The 19523-nt window shown below is 42.2% G+C and overlaps 1 protein-coding gene across 1 annotated transcript in view; it reads right to left on the bottom strand.

Moving 5' to 3' along the window:
* PSMD5 (proteasome 26S subunit, non-ATPase 5) overlaps positions 1–19523 on the bottom strand; it is a 63795-nt gene that overhangs the window by 31723 nt on the left and 12549 nt on the right. Inside the window, exons 4-6 of the mRNA XM_078641881.1 lie at positions 13789–13917; positions 10992–11101; positions 5967–6109 (exon numbers count right to left, since the gene is read on the bottom strand). Of these exons, the coding sequence (XP_078498007.1) occupies positions 5967–6109; positions 10992–11101; positions 13789–13917 (382 nt within the window). The remainder of the gene's footprint in view (positions 1–5966; positions 6110–10991; positions 11102–13788; positions 13918–19523) is intronic.

The raw sequence follows: 19523 nt of genomic DNA, 5'->3' as shown, positions 1-19523 counted from the left end.
CTCATGGTTGGACAACATTTCAGCAGTCAGGTTGATCAATCACACAGAAATACTGAGGTCTACGGCTGTTGAATATACAGAAAAGATTTATTTTCCATTTCCAACTTTCAGTACAAATTTCATCTGAGTGGGATATCTGCCCGTGCTCACCAACGAATTAGGTATCTGAAACTGATAATACCTTGCAAACAGTCTCTGGGTGCAGCCCCTGTAATCATTCAAGGGCCGTCCATCTAAATGGGTTTGTCACACAGACTTCTTGGTCTCCAAGTCCAATACTAAAATTCCACGATGTTTCTGTCAGACATGACAAGGAGGCAGTAGGAACAGGCAATTATTGTTTGGAAGAACAGGGTTGTAATGTGCGTTTTGTTTATTATGCGTAGAGCCTTACACCAGGTGGGAGTGGACCTACTTTTGAGTTCCACAGGCCACCCCTATCCACTGGTGTTGGAGGGACACTGTCTAATAACATTGTACACTGGAGCATTTCCATAAACAAAGGGGTATCCATGCCTTTAAAAAAGGCTGCTCTGATCAGCAGGGAATTTGGGCTCCAAGAATCTGCAAGTCATACAAATCAACTCAGAACATATGGGCTGTTTTATCTGTGGAAAGGGATCTTTGGACCTTTGCAGCCCATCAGTACACATTCTGAATTTCTAATATAGTGGTTACAGAATAAGGAGTCTTTACAGATCGGTGATGTCAGCTTGCCATACTATTTGTAATACAGCTACAGAAAACTATTTGATTTACCAGTTGTTATGGAACATACAGTTCCACTTCCCCTCATAATGTTATTAATGCTAGGACAGAGTTGGTCAAGGGATTATGGTCTAATCAAGATAAAAAGAGGAGAGTTGATGTAGTCCCTGTTTAGTCCGCACTTAGCTAGAGGTTCCATGGCCACCACCATCTAGTGGAAGACCAAATGAAAACTAGGAACTCTTTTAGAGAGTCTGTGTTTTAAGAACTCAACTTTCAGTCCATCAATCAGATCGCTTTGAGAGGGACAGAAAACCTAGCATAACAATGCCTACAAAAGAATACAGATTATCTATATGAAGGCATAGGAAAGTGTACATTCTATTAAAGTTAGAGGAGAGTAAGATTAGCATTTGCTTACATATTTCACACTTAAGAGGTGGTGATTAAGTAACATAAGAATTTATTTACATAGCTCTTTGCTCACGTTCGACTAAGTTTGGTAATATAAATACCACATACATTTATGTATGTGGCCTCCATCTTTGGGAGCCTTACCAATGCCAGTCCCAAGGGTCAGAAATTTGGGAATTGTCTTTGATGAGTAGCTTAATTTTGTTGCACATGCAAATCAAACAGTGACCAACGCATTTCATAAACTTAGGCTTATAAAAACGATAATCCCCTTCCTTTCAGAAAGCGCTGGAAAAACTGTGGTGAGTACACTTGTGCTCTCCTCATTAGATTACTGCAATGGCCTATTAGCCAATGCCCAAGCCCGGGTAATCTCCAAATTACAAATGATTCAGAACGCGGCAGCAAGACTACTCTCCAGGACCCCTAAATTTAAACCGATCAGCCAAATAATCAGAAGCTACCAGTGGTTAACAATTAAAAATCGGATTAAATTTAAAACGCTTTGCTTGACTTTCAAAGCTATTCACAAACAAGGGCCGAAGTTCCTCAAAGAGCAGCTTTCCATTTACCGTCCGACCAGACAATTAAGATCTATGATGCTGCATCAACTAGCGGTACCGCGCACAAGGACGGTCACCTAGGGAGACAGACGCTTTATGGTGACAGCGGCCAGACTATGGAACTCTCTTCCATTAACGATCAGATCAAGTCAATCCCCAAATTGTTGAAGACGTGGTTGTTCAACCAGTAACAAGTCCGTTCTCTCCCATTTAATGATAGGCTGCCACTTCCTTAGAGACTCAAATTGAAATCCAGGCACCAAGACGCCCACGGGCATACGTTGCGCTTTACAAATTGCAATAATGAATAAATAAATAAATAAATACATAGCTCCCCTTGGTTCTAATTCTCTCACAGGGTAAGTGCTACCCCATCCTGAATAAAGTAGATGATTTGGCATGAGGTAGATAAAAATGATTTTTTGTAGAAAAATAAATGAATGAAAACGTTGTTGGTGCGAGGACTTGGACTAGTCAAAGTTCCTTTAGATTATTTTGTCAAGTACTTTATTATTTGTATCAACTAACACATGAACAGACTTCGGTTATCAAACATTTGCATTCATTTGGGTCAAGTCTGAAGACTTCAAAGCTGTAAAATACATTTTATTTTGCTTCATGATTTGCATTGCACGCCACAAGGGAAATATAAAAACTTAGGTTGGTTATTGTAATGAGTGAATTTATTAACTGGCCCAAGAAAACAAGTTAGCAGATGGAAAACACAAGCTTTTAAGATCCATTGTTCAGAAAAATGTAGTTCAAGAGCAGCATGACTGCAGCTGTAATTGTATTTATTAATGTGTTATATGCAGCATATACCAGGAAACAGTTCTAGTCTCAAGGCACAAGAAAAGGAGCTAAGGAAAAGTGAGAGACTGGACAAAAGCAAGCATAAATGGATTACTGAAATAAAACATCTAAAGTTTAACAGTCCATCAAGGTCTTTAGTGTTGGTGCATCAGCAGGAGGTGGGAAGATGCTGCTCTATTCCGTTTCTAGCTAGACATTTTCCACCAAGGGCCTGTTTTAGATTTCGGTGGACTGGTTATTCCGTTACAATGGTGATGGATGTCTCGTCTGCCAAAATATCAATCCCATAGGATATTATGGGATTAATATTTCCGCGGACGGGATATCAGTCAACTTTGTGACGGAGTAACTTGTCCGCCAATTCTAAATCAGGCCCCAAGTCTTTTTCTTTGCCATTTTGAGGCGATGTTATGTTACGTTATTCGCACTTGTAGAGCGCACGGTTACCCTGAGGTGTCCTGCGCTAAGCACTGGTTGCTGGAAAGGCGGTGTATGTTACTGGGAGAAGAGCCAGGTCTTCAGACCCCTTCTGAAAGTAAGGAGATCAGGGGCGTTTCTAAGATGGAAGGGGAGCTCATTCCATGTCCTAGCGGCACAGTTGATAAAACGTATTCCTCTCCAATTGACTCTTTTAAAAGGGGAGACTTGAACTAGTTTGGCTCCAGTGGAGCGTAGCATTCTTCCTGGGACGGACCACTGGAATTTACGTCTAATGAAATTGGGACCTGCTCCATTGATGGCCTTAAAAACGGTGCAGAGTGCTCTGAAACGAACTGTTGTTTCACTGGGAGCCAGTGGAGTTTCTTCAGCTCCTCTCTTACGGAGTCAAATTTTGGAGTACCGGACAGCAGTCTTGTTGCTGCGTTTTGAACCAGCTGGAGCCGATTGATGTGCTGTTTTTGGGCATTAAGGTATAGGCCATTACAATAGTCCAAGCGTGACATTATGAGGGCCGTTATCACGGTCTTGAGGCTATTTTCAGACAGGAAGAATTTTATTTTCCTTACAATTCTTGGGACAAAAAAGCAGGCTGATGCTACCATACTTATTTGGGGAGTTTATTGTCCAACAACACCCCAAGGTTTTTTGCTTTCCTAGCGGGTATAGGGCAGGCACCAAGGTCCTCAGGCCACTAGTCGGGAGTACACACACAAGGGTTATTTCCAAACTTTTGGACCTCTGTCTTACTGGAGTTTAGTTTAAGACAGTTGGCGGACATCCACGTGAAATGGCCCCCATACAGTCATGGAACCGTGCCCCAGTTTCCTTTTCCCTCTGGTCCCTCAGTGACATCACATTTTGAGTGTCGTCAGAATAGGAAGTGAGTTGGAAGCCAAATGATCTTATGATTCCAGCCAGGGGTGCCACATAGATATTAAACAAGTAGGGCTCAGTGACTAGCCCTGTGGCACCCCACATGGAAGGTAAAAATGTTTGGACTTGTTGTCATCCAGGTCCACAGTTTCTGATCTGTCTGCTAAAAAATATTGTAGGAGTTCCCATGCTCGCCCACCTACCCCTATATCAGACAAACGGTCTATCAACACTTCGTGATGGACCGTGTCAAAAGCTGCCGACAAATCCAACAGGATCAGGACAACATTACCACCCCTAACCATGGCCTCTCTAATTTCCTTCGTAGATTTTAATAGGGCCAACTCTGTGCTATGCTCTGAACCCAGACTGAGATGGGTCAAGAGAGTTGCTGAGCTGGAGAAACGCACTGAGTTGGGTGTTCATGGTTTTTTCCAATATTTTAGCAGGGAAAGGGAGCCGAGAAATCGGCCTGTAGCTATTGGGATCTGTGGGATCCAGGGTCTGTTATTTCAGCAAAGGAAGGATAGCCTTTTTCCATAGTTTAGGGAAAGCGCCTGATCTAAATATGGCATTCAGCAAGGGAGTAAGAGCAGTTCCAATGACCTCGGGAATTTGCTTTATAATCCACACTGGGCAAGGATCGGTAGGGGCTCCCGAGCGGATAGAAATCAGAATATTAATAGTTTCATGAGTCCCTAGGGGTTTAAATTGTTCTAACTCCTGTGGAAGAACAGGGGTTATCCAATCCGTCAATGCCCGGATGCGCATGTTCTTTTTGATCAGCTTGTGTAAATGAGTGTGCGATGAGCTTAGTGGTTTTGTAGCAGCCAAGGAAGAGGACAGTGAGGTACTTGGATGATTTTTTCGTAGACTTTCAGATGGTACACATGGTGTTTAGTATGATTTGTTGTTTAATAGAAAGCATGTTTAATTTAGCTTGATTATCATAAATTAAGTCATGTTTTTCCAGACCGGAGAGAAGTCTAACAGCTCTGGTTTAAAACATTTACAGTTTAGCCAATGTCTTGAGTAGGGCACCGAGAAGTACTTAGAGCAATAAAGAAATCTGGATTGCACAACTTCCTCAATGAGGATCCGCTGGAGAATGAGGAGCACTGAGGAGATTTTAGCTAGGTTATAGAGGTGGTAGTGGGCATTTCTGGTAACTGCTTGAGTTCTTGGTGCCAAATAAATGTCTGAATCGAAGAGGACACAAAGACTTCAAGGTATTTTGACTCACAAAGGAAGAGACTCCAGGTCTACTGGCCATTTGACAAGGAACACATCTGAGATTGGTATTCCAAAAATAAGGATTTTAATTTTGTTGGTGTGATGGCAGAGGAAAGTTAACAATGTCAATGTCAAAACATGAAAATGCACTCCACAACTTGGTTAAAGGGCCACAGAATTATGCTGCTGTGTGAAGGTGTGAAAAGCTGAAGATTCAGAGGGAGGCCCAAACCTGGGATTAGTTTGGTGTCGAGTCAAAGCATAAGGTGAACTAGTACGAGTGCTCTAGAGGGTTTAAATTACAGAAGTTCTCTCTCATCTGTGCCAATTTCTTATTCCACTACTATGCATACCGACCCTGTTCTGTATGCACTGTGTCAGTCCTCTACACACTGTTTGATATAGTTTGCTGTATACACCACATGCTAATGCCTTTTAAGGGCCCGTAGGGCACTGGTTAGTGCTTTCTCGCCATTTCAATGCTTTTTAGTATCTGAATCATTTGATATCTGAGTTGACTAATTCACATTAACCAGATTTAACACTTTGTAGTTTGTTGTTTTATTTTGCTTCAATGCAGGTCCAGTTAGCTATCTTTTGTATCCACATATGTATGCTAATTTAAATGCTATTCTATTAGGGCCAATTAACAGGACTTCAAGAAAAAAAAGGACACAAAAAACCTCAGCTTTTGTTTTTTGGCACTTTTAATGTTCTCATTTATACTTGTAAAAAAAAGATGCTTTTATGTTTTTTCTTTCTCCGATAACATAGCGTGGTGAAGACTAACTTAAAATAACATGGAATGTGCACTAAATGTAATTGCAAGGTATCAGCAGTGCAACGAATATAAAACGGTTCAAACATTTCAACAGGTTACTTTCATCAAGCACATGAAAAGGGTTTGCTTGCAATTCTTACCTGGTAAATAAAAGCCTGAAAAAGGGTCAGACCCCGCACTGATGATCATGTTAGAGATTTTATCAATGACCCCTTGCTCTGCAAGGTACCTTCGCCCATGAAATGTGGAGGCCAATGTGGTTACCATTTCGATACATGTGACACTGCAAGAAAAAAAACGTAGCTCCAAAAACTGGTCGGAAAATAATTACGAAAAATAAGAAAACAGATGTCTGTGCCACTATTAGATTTACAGGGTATTCATGAAGGAATAAAGCTCATTTTCATTTCAATGTCTTGGATCCACTTACCTTCACAGGCAGAGTTTAAACATTGATACTCCCTCTTACAAGATGCTGGGCTGTCTCACAATGCTACAGTCTCCTCGATTGCTTAAGACTGAAAAAGATTTACACTTTTGGAACCATATTTCTCAAGCAAATTTTCAACATGTTGAAACTACAGCGAAAGTAAGAAGTATAGAATTGAAGTCCAGCCACAGCATCATTTGCACTACTTTCTTCTCACTGGCGGAGCAGCTGGACCTAAAGTGCTGCTCCAGATGAATGTTGACCATGCAGTTAAAATTATTAAACAGCCTCCATGCAGAAGAGCGCATTAATCCAGGAAATTTGAATTCTAGAGTTAGATAAAGAAAAATAACTAATAGCCATGGCTCCAATATGATTAACATGATTTGGAAAGAGAACTGGGCATGCTGTGCATGTAAATCAAATATTGGCCGAGGGATGGACTGTATGAATAAGTCTGGGTTCCTCTAGAAATCAGTTTTGAAAGTTCAGATGGAAATGTGCTGAACACAATAGCATTTGGTGGGTGTATACAAAATGAACTTAAGTAAGCAATTACCTGCACTGTATACACTTAATAAACATTTCAAAATGTATCCTCCTGCCTGTGACTGAACTATAAGAGCAGGATGCTCAAAAAAGTGTGCAGAGAATTCCAGATGTTCCCACTACACTGATAGTCCTGTATCCTGGCAAGCCCATGTATAGCCGAGTATGATCAGCCTGAATCTGAATGCCTGCTCCAAAGATTCTCAGCACATTTCAATGGACCGAAGTAAATGTTAAACTGAGCTGGAGAGAGAAGGTGTGGGTGGTTTCGGTGATAATTGTAGCTTGATTCAGGAAAGGAGCCCCCTCAAATCCAGTAAATTTCCAGCATTTCCTGGTGCTTAATGAGAAACGGAAGATGTATGGTAAAGTGTGTCTAAATAAAATACAGAAATGAGTAGACGGAAATAATAAACCGAGGTATCTTCAAGCAGAATTCTAGAAAAGCGTAGGAACCAATGACCAGGTTTCCAGATTAAGTCAAATCAGGTCAAAGTATTGCCAACTTAAAAATAGGTCTCAGTAACTAAAATGTATTGACCGTAAGAACGCATTGGAGTTTGTTGAAAAAAGTGTATTATAGGATTGTATCAGCTTTACAAAGCCTGCACGGTCCCAACAGGAAAATAAATTAAAGTGCAGTCTAATCCAGAATTTCAGTGTGGGGTTATGGTGCAAGAATTAACTTGGTGGGGATTCATGTAATTCAATTTTGCACAGAAATTATGAAATATTCAATATTTACACAAAAATATGTATAAAGACTGAATGGAAAATAGCATATGGAAAAACCAAAATATTTATACAGACCATGTACAGAGAACGCTTAAAGAGATTGGGTGCAGAGATTTTTGGGAAAATCCACAATTTATAAATAAAACTACAGTTAAAGTAATCAAAGAGTGTTATTGGGACAGAAAGTGAGAAATATTCATTTTGATTTATAAGAGCCACCCTGTGGCTTCTGGCTATTTACTTATGAAGACTGAATTGAGATTTTACTCTTAATTGGACTGCCTGGCAGTGTGTATTTGGTTAGAAGTTGAACGTGAGCAAAGACTGGAATTGGTAACTACTCGTTGCAGGATCTTGGGCATAGAGGCTTCTAGCTGAAAATTGGCCAGGTCTTATGATCAAGAGTTTTATTAATTTTAACTGCAACAGACTTTTTTCAGAGCAGTAAGCACCACACTTTGTGGTAAACTCAGATTGCAGAGATGTGATCTTATTGGGCTGACAATTGACCCAGTATTCTCGAGGATCAAAGGAGCAGCAGCCAGCAAAACAGGAGAAGGGACAACCACAATGCATTACTTTGATCCACTAGTCTTTGTATGTTGGAAGAAAATGGAAAGAACGAGTGGAAGAGGAAGTAGTGATGCCTCCTTTGCTGTTCGATGAGCTGTGAGACAAGAGGAAGGATGGGTTTGGTCCCTTGAATGGCATTGAAAGAGGCTGGGCCACATAAAACTTGAACATTGAAAAGTTGGCTCTGTACTCAAATGACTTTAAACAATATGGAACACCTGAATCAAACACATCTTTCAAGCAGATTATCTCTTCACTTTGCATGACCTTTTTAGGTCTGCCTACACAGTGCATGTGCTGTGCTTCAAGAAGTATTGTTTAACATTCAGTGGGCTTACAACCTGCACATAATATAACACTGGCTGGTTTTATTGTCTCTCTCATTTGCAATCTTTTGATTGCTAGCTACCATAGGCTTCCCTTACTTTCTCGAGTTAGCTCCTCCCAGGAGCATGGACCAAGTACATGTATTCTTCCCCAGCTTTTTGCATTTTTTTGCAAGCTATTTGCAGCTATTCTTTTATAAGCGTCTCAGTATTATTCTTGGATATGCAAGGTGCTTTTCGACTTTTAACACAAGCATACAGATTATTTATGTTGCTTTCAGCCTATCTGCCGTCTCAAATGACACTTTAGTTACTCACACAATGTACTACTCTATGCTATTCTACTTTACAAAAGGGCATTCTGTGCCACTCCATTCTAGAATGTGTCACTTCACCCTACTCTACTGTGCGCCACTCTCATCTACTCCATTCAATGACACTCCACTCCCACCATTCTATGCCACTCTACTATGATCCCGCCACAAACCTTCAGTCATGCTAAACAGCAGCCACGCTACTGTACAACATGGCTAAAAGACATTGGCAAAGCCAATAGCTCACATAAATGAGACCTTTTGGCTTTGCCAACTCATGTTTATGTTGTTCTATTTAATCAATTTCAGAACATAGATCAGAGTACATTTGCCAATTACTTACATGATATAGCATTGTCAGATAATGTGTGCTAAAAATGTTCCAATAACAAACTGTGGTACATAACAGTGAGTATGGCTACACCAAAATAAACAAATGTGTGTGTTTATATATCTCTACTCAAAATTAAATACTATGGTTTCTATAAGAAATGCACTGTGGTTTAAAGCCACCAATCCATTATTTCTAAGAAAGCCCAGTTGGGGCAGCATTATAACTTATTAGATGCTCCACCCTTAATCTTCTGTAGTCAAGGTGAGGACTATATTTGAACAGGGGCCTCCTCTGTTGTATAAAATGTGGTTCTCAGAACAGTCTTTTGCGACTCACTTTATGTCTGAATCTCTTGCTCCTCTGGATGTCGATGGGTTTCAAACTCAAACCTTTTGGCTGGAGGGACTTCATTGGGCTACTCGGGCGAGGAGGCATTAGTAAAAATGCTTCATACCGTAGGAAATTGAATTGTCTTAGGAACTAGATTACAAGATTGGCTGACTTCATTTGTTGGTGGGCTTTCCTAATCTTTCGGTTTCTGGAAGAGCCACCCATAATCACAGCTACTCACTCGAAGTAAGCAGGGAACTCTGCCGTTCACCCATTTGCAGCTCCTACCGTTGTAGCTATTGGTACATCTGATTAATACCGGTCTGGCCTCTGTTGCTTACTCTATAAACGCGGAAAACTCTGAGGTGCACCAATTATTTACATTTTTAAAAATGATGACAATGAGAGTTTTGTTCTGTTCTTTTTTCGAAGCATAAACTTGCAGGGAGATTACTATTTATTTCAATGTGAAGGGTCCATGTCCATTTATTATCTTTTAACCTCTTGCTGGTATTCTCGTTTGTGCATGGTAGGTCTTGTGAAAGAGTATGAGATCTTTACTTCAGGGATCAGAGGTAAAAGTGTGAGTCAGCTGCTTATTTCCTTCCAAAGTCCCTACGCTGTCATTTGTGCTAGGCCATTAGCGTGTGGGCTAGTGGTCATGGAAGAGGCAGGTATGGATGTCGCTGATTTTTGCTACTCATATTGCTACTGACTGAAAAAGCCTGAAAATTTCTAAGACACACAAAAATAGAATTAATCTCTTTCTTTTTAGAAAATGCATATGGCTTTGTTGTGAGAATTTGTTGCTCCAACTGAAAATAATTGTTATATTTTTTATTGTTTGTTTGTTTTGTAACAAATTGTTGTTTTGTATGGAAGTGTTATGCTTGTTGTTTGAATGATAATAAGTTGTCATATATTGTTGTAAATAGGTTTGTGTTGTACAGAAGGTCGTAAATGATAAAATTGGTATAATTTATTTTCCAAATAAGTCAAAATTGAATAATTGATATAAAATAAACTCAAATAAAAAGTGACTATTTTGCACATAAAACATTGGTTCTAAGTCAGATGTTTTAGCCCAAAAAAATCAAGGCAAATAACTAGATAGCAGCACGTGCACTCTGTTTTGTTTAGTAGTAGCTTGTGGCAAGCTGTGCTGTTGGGTGCCCAGACCCAGTGGTGGTATTAGAGTGACTCATATTGCTACAGCAATATTTTAGGACAACGCCTGGAAGACACTGTAAAGGTCGAGGCCAAGTTAAAGCAGTATATTTGTTACCAATGCTTGGTGAGCTAAAGTTGTTTTTCTGAATCCAAAAATAAAATCAGGACAGTCCAAGGTCGGTGTCTAAAAGAACAAAGCAGTGCATCAACAGCTATTCAGGAGCTGTATACCTCGGAGGGATGGGCTGCGCATGTTCCTCTAATGCAAACACAAGATGTCACAGTAAATTAAGTTAGTCTCCATCCCTGCTGAATGGCTGCTGAGTTGGGAGAAAAAAACATTACCAAATTCCCTAAGATCCCTTGATATTTTCTTCTGTTATTCTCACTGCAAATCAACTTACCCAACTAGGACATCATCACCAGTCAGTTCTTCAAGAAGTTGTGATATAAATCCACTTTTTATGCAGTATCCCAAGGACTCTTCAGACACTGAAGAGATCTCCACGATTAACTGAAGAAGAAAATAAATTAAATAGTAATGTCAAAGAAATATAGAATCCTACAAATAAACTTGTACCCATGGAGAAATATTTTTAGTAAAGTTGGACTATGGGATAACCAAACCCATCTCAAAATAAATACATAATCCATACCATAACTCAAAGTAATGTCAAATCTACTCTATGAGAAACTCATTTTCTTTGGTATCCATGATACTGTGGGCAGTGTCGTTTTTGGCTCAATTATGTGGAATAAAGGAGCTTGAGACATTTATACACTACATTAAAACTATTCCGTTACCCTACCCCTGGGCACAGCATCACACTACATTATGCAATAAGTCTAGTGGCAAGTTCCTAGTGACAAGTTGAACAAAGGTAGTACATTTCTATTTGTCTAAAGCATTTGGAATCCCAAACTGGGAAATATCATCCCTATTGTTGTTGATAATCTCACCTTCCACAAGGCTGTTCTCATGGACAAGCAAAGTAAGATGATAGGAACGGGTTTTCAAACACAAACCCATCAGCTCCACTATCTCAAGTCCCACTCCCCTTCTTTACTTAAGCCACTGCAGTCTCTCACATTCTTTGGCAAACTGGATAACACTCCTATCACCTCATCCGCACATGCATCTATGAAAAAGAACATATGCCCATTTGCCACCAAATTTACTTCCTTCAGCGCATCCCCCAACTGCCAAGTCAAATAAGTGTGTAGATATTCTTCTTTTGTTCATCACCGCTAGCTTTACCCCTACCCTCCTACAAAACACAAATATCTCCCATCTTGCTACTCCCAACCTCCCCACCCAAATATTGACTAGCTTTGTGCCCCCTTTCTCCTGTGCAGAAGCAAATATCGAGCTGTGGGGAGCTAAGGGTATGACAAGAGATCAGTCTTGTGTTGTGTTTTGGTGGGTCAATGGTGGGTGAAGTCACTGCCTTTGGTATTCTGGCATCCATGTCTTTTTCCATAACCCATTGCTTAGAATATGCACATTGGGATGTGTATCTCCATTGCGTATCTACATTTATTTGTAATTACATCTCTTGTGTGTAGAAGAGAAAAGTAATTCTCTTCACTTGTGTTTCTCAATGTAGAAGTGATCTGTAGCTGTACAGGTGTTTAATATGGGGCTTTGTGTACATAAGTTGTGCAAGTCAACTGTGTCTGAGTTGTGAGGAAATGGATAAATGTGAAGAATGTGTGGGTGCTAGTACGTACACAATGGTTTACTGTTTTGGAGGGTGAAATTGGAGGACATGTGCCACATGCTCTCGTCCCATATTAACATACTTTCAATTTCCTGAGTATTTGCTCTACTACATTTTTTGTTGGACTTAGCCTGTTTATTGGCACAGGGCCTTCGGTGGTCATATCACTGAAAATTCAAGATTTGAAAAGAAATATGGTCTACGGGTGCTCAGGGAAGATCATTTCTATGGACTAGAATCTAGGGAGTGCAAAAATTATTCTGGTATTTTACTGACATCTGCTGGTCGTTTTCTATCAAGAAAGTTAAATAGAGGCAGTTGCCAGAATTTTCACAAAGTCCCTCAGCAGAAAGCAATTCTGTTTTTTTTTACTGACCTCTATTGGTCGTTTTCTATCAAGACTGTTAAATAGAGGCGGATGAACAAGCAGAAAGCAATTCTGGTATTTTACTGACCTCTACTGATCGTTCTCTATCAAGTTAAATAGAGGCAGTTGAACAGATAAAAAGTCTCTTGGCGTAAGCAGACAAGTCCTAGGTCTGATCTCCAGAGCCTACAAAGTAGGCTCACATATAAGTATATACTAAGGTATATAAGAGGTCTCAAATGCTCGACCTAAAAAAACAAGCATTCGTGGTGCAAAACTATGTCCATTTCCACCTGCCAGGAGTCGACGAAACTGGGAAACTGGCAACACGCATTTATACACTACCAGCGGAGATCCCGGCTAATCATAGAGCCTGCAGGGCTGGCTAATCCTGTCACTTTGGAAGATGCTGTGTTACACATCTGTTTTAGTTTTACGGCTGTCCTGCAGTGCTGTTCTGGCGCAGTGGCTAAACTCCTTTGCTGCCTGGCTGTGACCCACCAACAGTTCTGCTATGCAGTCTTGCCAGAGCAGCCAGCCACTGCCTGGGCCCAGCAACCACATCTGTGCACTGGCAGCTGGTGTATCCTGCTGTGCTACGCTGCCCAGATCCAAGTTGCACCCCCCCCCCCGAAATATGGAAAGTAAATAATTTCCCAGTAAATCATTGCCCTCTTAGGAGCATATCTAAAATCATTAAGGACAATTTAACTTCAAGATACCACATGATCACACGTGCAGCACTACATGAAAGCAATGCAGACGCCTAGGTAAACAAATCTACACAACAGTCTATAATAGACAAGTGAAAAGCATCCATGGCCTTTGGCACACACATCCATACACACAGTACTAACAAATACTATTTTTTAACAAACGCTCTTCGGTACCACGTTAAACAAACCAATTTCACGAATGATACTCAATTGAAGAAAGTCTCAGAACAGTATGGAAACAGAGCCCAGAGATTCCAACGGTGGATTAAGATTTTGAAGTGCACTAAGACACTTACAGATAACATACCTGCATGACAGAAAGTGACTAAAATGTTGCAGAATTATGTACCAAGCTTTACAACAAAGAAATGGAAAGAAGAAAGCAAATCTGTCTTACCTCAAACACTCTGTATCGAACAATGTCACTTATTGCCATGACAGTCTTCAAATCATTTAATAAAGTGCTGACAAATAATGCTTCCAGACCAGCTTTTGTCTGAGCTATTCTTGAAAGCGATTTAATTGCCTGAAAAAGTAAAACAATGCATTTAAAGTTAAATACACCGAGACATTCACAGATTTTTCCACATGCTTTTCTTTGTTAGATTATATCAGATCAGTGGTTTAATCCTGGATGGCAAGTGCAATTGGCCTCAAAATTCGTTAGTATTCCAGACAGTGAAAGCACAGAACACTGTGTTGTACTGGCAATTTCCACAACACACATTCGAGAACTGGTCTCTCATTGCTTTCATCAGCCCGGTGAATTTTGACATGGCTCTGGGAAGTAACTTCTGCATACCAGAGGTTGATTCAGCTGCAGATATTGCTGTGGGTATTACATTCTGCTGTGCCTTAGGTGTAGGATGTTGGCATTTAAGGGCAAAGGGCATTGACCACTGCCTATGCACCGTCTCTTATTTATTTATTTTGGAGTTTTATAAAGCGCATCGTTACGCGCTCCGGCGTGTCCCCGCGCTGAGAGTAGGCAAGTGAGGGAGGCGGAGGGTTACAGTAGAGCTAGGCGGAAGAGATGAGTTTTGAGAGCTCTACGAAATTTGGTCTCAGAAGGTTCGAGTCGTAGTTCGGTAGGCAGCATATTCCAATTCTTGGCTGCAAGGAGCCTAAATGATCTGCCCCCCATCCGAGCTTCACGGATTTTAGGGACAACAGCCAGACCCATGCCAGAGGATCTGAGCATCCGCTCTGGTCTATAGGGGGTGATGAGGCTGTTCAGAGAGCCGGGTGCTCTACCTCCAAAGATGCGATGGCACATGCATAAAGCTTTAAAGGTAATCCTTTCACGGATCGGAAGCCAGTGAAGGGACCTCAATGCGGCTTTGGAGGGTGCTCTCCTGGGAAGCCTCAGCACCAGCCGGGCTGTGGCATTTTGCAATACCTGGAGACGATTGAGACTTTTGGGCGTATTACCCGGATATAATAGGTTGGCGTAGTCAAGTCTCGATGTAACCAAGGCATGCACAAGCGTTTGTCTGGCACCAACAGGAAGCAGGTCAAGGACTCTGCGTAGGCTCTTAAGTATCCCGAAGCACATACCAACCACCCGACAGGGGCGGCTGGTGACATTTGAAAGTGGTGGGGCGTAAACTAATTTGCATATTGCACCGCAGCGAGCGAGCCCGAACCACCTTGCATCCATCCATACATCATTCATGCATCCACCCATCCATCCACCCACCCACCCACCCACCCATTCTGCATCCATCCTGCATCCATCATTCATTCATGCATCCACCCATCCATCCAGCATCCATCTTTCATTCATGCATTCACCCATCCATCCATCCTGCATCCATCATTCATTCATGCATCCACCCACCCATCCATCCACCCATCCATCCTGCATCCATCATTCATTCATGCATCCACCCATCAATCCACCCATCCATCCTGCATCCATCCATCCATCATTCATTCATGCATCCATCCATCCACCCATCCATCATCCATCCTGCATCCATTCCTGCATCCATTCATGTGTCCACCCATCCATCCACCCATCCTGCATCCATCATTCATTCATGCACCCATCCATCCATCCATCCATCCTGCATCCATCATTCATTCATCCACCCATCCACCCATCCAGCATCCATCCATCATTCATTCATGCATCCATCCATCCACCCACCCATCCATCATCCATTCCTGCATCCATTCCTGCATCCATTCATGCATCCACCCATCCATCCACCCATCCATCCACCCTGCATCCATCATTCATTCATGCACCCATCCATCCACCCTGCACCCATCCTGCATCCATCATTCATTCATGCACCCATCCATCCATCCATCCATCCACCCATCCATCCATCCTGCATCCATCATTCATTCATCCACCCATCCACCCATCCATCCACCCATCCAGCATCCATCCATCATTCATTCATGCATCCATCCACCCACCCACCCACCCACCCATCCATCCATCATCCATTCCTGCATCCATTCCTGCATCCATTCATGCATCCACCCATCCATCCATCCTGCATCCATCATTCATTCATCCACCCATCCTGCATCCATCATTCATTCATCCACCCATCCATTCATCCACCCATCATTCATCCATCATCCATCCATCCATCCATCCATCCATCCACCCATCCTGCATCCATCATTCATTCATGCACCCATCCATCCACCCTGCATCCATCCTGCATCCATCATTCATTCATCTACCCATCCTGCATCCATCCTGCATCCATCATTCATTCATGCATCCACCCATCCATTCATCCACCCATCATTCATCCTGCATCCATTCATGCATCCACCCATCCTGCATCCATCATTCATGTATTTTTATGACCATATAACTTGCACACAGCTTGTCAGTGTTTAATACCAGTCTCGAACCTTGTACTCCAGCACCAATGATACATGATTAATATTAATTGTTTTTAAAAACATGTATTTATTCGACACCAATTTCACACCTTAGTCGGAACATCATTTTTGTTTTTTAAAATATCTATTTATTTAACACCAAAGTAAGTCATGTATACATTTTTATGGTTCGATAAGAGGCTCGAACCTGGTTTCCCAGCACCAAAGTCGGCCGTGCTATCCGTCAGGGGTTATGTAACCGGGCTATGTAGTGACCAGCCAATCCTGCGCCAGGATTGGCTGGGGGGGCACCATGACTCCTCGCCCAGTCGCCCTGTCTAACCCCGGGGGCTGCGGCCCGCCCCCTGGTCCTCTCTCTAAGGGGGAATTCACAAGAAAACGATCTGCGCATGCGCGGGCATGTTTGTGCCCAAAAATACACTTGCGCAGCTGCAGCAGCCCGATCCTCCCCCCCCCCCCCCCTGCGCACTCCGGGAAGGTCGGGTGTCTCCCGGTTTCCCGGCCGGCAGATAGCGCGATTTTTTAAAATAATTGTGTTTGGCTTCTTGTGACGAGTGGTGGGTCCATGGGGCTTAGTGGGGCTTCGCCCATACGCCCCAATGGACGCACCGCGCCTGCCACCCGATTCACCTGAGGGGTAAAAGACAGGTCAGAGTCAAATAGAACCCCGAGATTTTTAGCCTGTTGACTCGGTACGGGGATTGAGCCCAGACAGTCAGGCCACCATGCCGAGGACCACACAGACGGGCCCCCCCCTATCACAAGCACTTCTGTTTTGGAACCATTCAACTTCAGGCAGTTGTTAGACATCCAGGAGGCAAGCTCCTGCATGCAAGCACTGAAGTTGAATGCCGCAAAAGATGACCAATTGTGTGTCGTCGGCGTACGATACCAGTTGGATGCCGTACCTCTCCACAATGGTGGCTACAGGGGAGGCATAAAGGTTGAACAGGGTGGGGCTGAGGGCAGAGCCCTGAGGAACTCCTTGATCGAGATTGAACACACAAGAGTAGTGTTCTCCCTGTCTAACCTGAAAGCCCCTTTCAGTCAGAAAGGACTGCATCCAACTGAGTGCCATCCCCTTCACTCCACCATTGTTAAGACACTGTAGCAAGGTGGAGTGTGCTACAGTGTCAAATGCGGCACATAGGTCGAGTAGGACGAGAGCCATAGTATCTCTGTGAACATGCATGACCCATGCTGCCAAAAAGTGTGTGTGTGGTGCTCTTTGGAGGGAATGCTCTTTGCTAGAGTGATAGCGGACAACATGATGTGTGTGGGCAGTGTTCAATGTATATTGAGAATTCAGTCCAAGGTGTTATGGTGGGGGGTTACTGTTGGGCATATCACGGTGGGATGTGATCTTCTGATCACAGTGATAGCCAACTATATGGCATATCCAAGTTAGATGTATTACTTGAGTTCAGTCTAATGTCTTCGGTTGACAGTTTCTGCGCAGGCCCTCTTAGTGGTCAGTGCTTCAATGAATTAAGCCAATCTTGGCTGTTCTTGATGTATTTGACATGTTTTCTCCAGTGTGTTCTACTGGGGGTTGGGATGCCAATAGGAATAGCAAAGACATTCAAACATAATTACATTGCTTTGGAGATACAGAGGTTAAGCTTCAATTAACAAAAAATAAATATAATAGATACTATACACGCCACCCCACAATGACAGACCTACAACCAACGCCTCACAACATGTCAAAGTGTTAAATCAAAATGTAAAGTCAAGAAACAAAAACAACATCTGAAATGTGGAGCCAAAGGAAAACAGGAACTGTACTGCAAGGTGCTGGAAAACACCCAGAGCAAATTTGTGTACACAATAATGCTGCAAACTTTAAGGATGGAGAAGATCAACATGCTGGGTGATAGTGGCTACGGAAACACGGAGAACGAAAGATGAAATAGTAACTGTTCAAAAGATACCAGTCATACCCAAGTCAGCGGGATTGAAAGTTAGGTCAGACATGACGAAATGGAATATGCACACGATGTATGGAAGAAAATAAATATTGTGAATAAGCAAAATAGAACAAACAGTGCAAGCAGAGAATAGATCCCAAGGGATAAGAACAGGGGAAAACAAGTACATTAGAACCAGTGGGGTTATCTTTCAGCGTTCTATCCTTGACATTACTTTTCTTTATTTTTTTATTTTACTTTTTTTTTGCAATTTTCCAAAGATAAACAGAAGGTATAATGCGCACAATGCAGAATAGGTTGACAAAATATTGATAATCAGAAATGCATGATAAATATGGCATCAAAAATAATAAAAATTAAAACAAACTTTAAAAAACTGCAGGCACATACAATAGTTAATCTTGATGAATCAGGTTGTTACAACCGGCTAGCTGATACAGCAATTATTTTTGCAAATGGGAAACACATCAGTCAGTAAGCTCAGGATGGAGCAGCAAGTAGGAGTGAAGTGGCTGCGAAATATCTTTGGGTCGGGAGGTGGGAGGTAAGAGGTAGCAAAGACACAGATATCGCTAGTGGTGTCACAATACATGCAAGGAGACCTGTCTCTTGGCCAACAGCGCAATTGCAATAAAGCATATAATCCCAACACTCAAAGGGAGAACATACCCCAGCAGTGCCACCAGCGGCAAGGGCATAGGTTCGGTCTCGACCACTCGTTCCAAAATGTTCAAAAACTGCCTCCCAAAAAGCCAGGACGGCAGGGCAATGCCATGCTAAATGAATAAAAACAGCATGTTCCATCGCACTTCTCTGGCAATTGTCTAGTTTAGTGCGACCCATCTTTGCAAGCTGCATGGGGGTGACAAACTCTATGTATATACTTAAAATATAGAAGTTTATGCTTGTGATTATTGGATACATAACGAGTCTGCTCACAGCAATAGGCCCACATCTTGTCTGTCAAATGGTGTGCTAGATCCCCCTCCCAGGCTGTCAGCGCCCCTCCGCCCACCGCTGGTCGAAGTGTATGCGCAAGATGATACAGTCTAGCAACTAGATGTGTGCTGCCGGATGATGTAATTATTGTGGTGAGGGGTAGAAACTCTGGTGGTTCCGTTGCCGGTAGCACAGAGCTGCAACCAGCGAAGCTCCCGTTCTGTGCACCAGGAAATGGTCTAGCGTGGAAATATCACAGTCTGCTGTCAGAACCGTTACCAAACGCATTTGTCAGTCTTTGAACAGGTCACCAACGGATAGGAGCTGACAACGTGGGCGTCGTGTTGTAATACTCAATAAAGTTTGTTTAAAAAAAAGAGCCTCAGTG

The sequence above is a fragment of the Lissotriton helveticus genome, chromosome 5_1 (genome assembly GCF_964261635.1).
Source record: "Lissotriton helveticus chromosome 5_1, aLisHel1.1, whole genome shotgun sequence".
In the NCBI taxonomy this organism is placed as follows: domain Eukaryota; kingdom Metazoa; phylum Chordata; class Amphibia; order Caudata; family Salamandridae; genus Lissotriton; species Lissotriton helveticus.
Note: the sequence above shows the minus strand (reverse complement) of the source record. Positions and strands in the feature narration are given on the sequence as shown.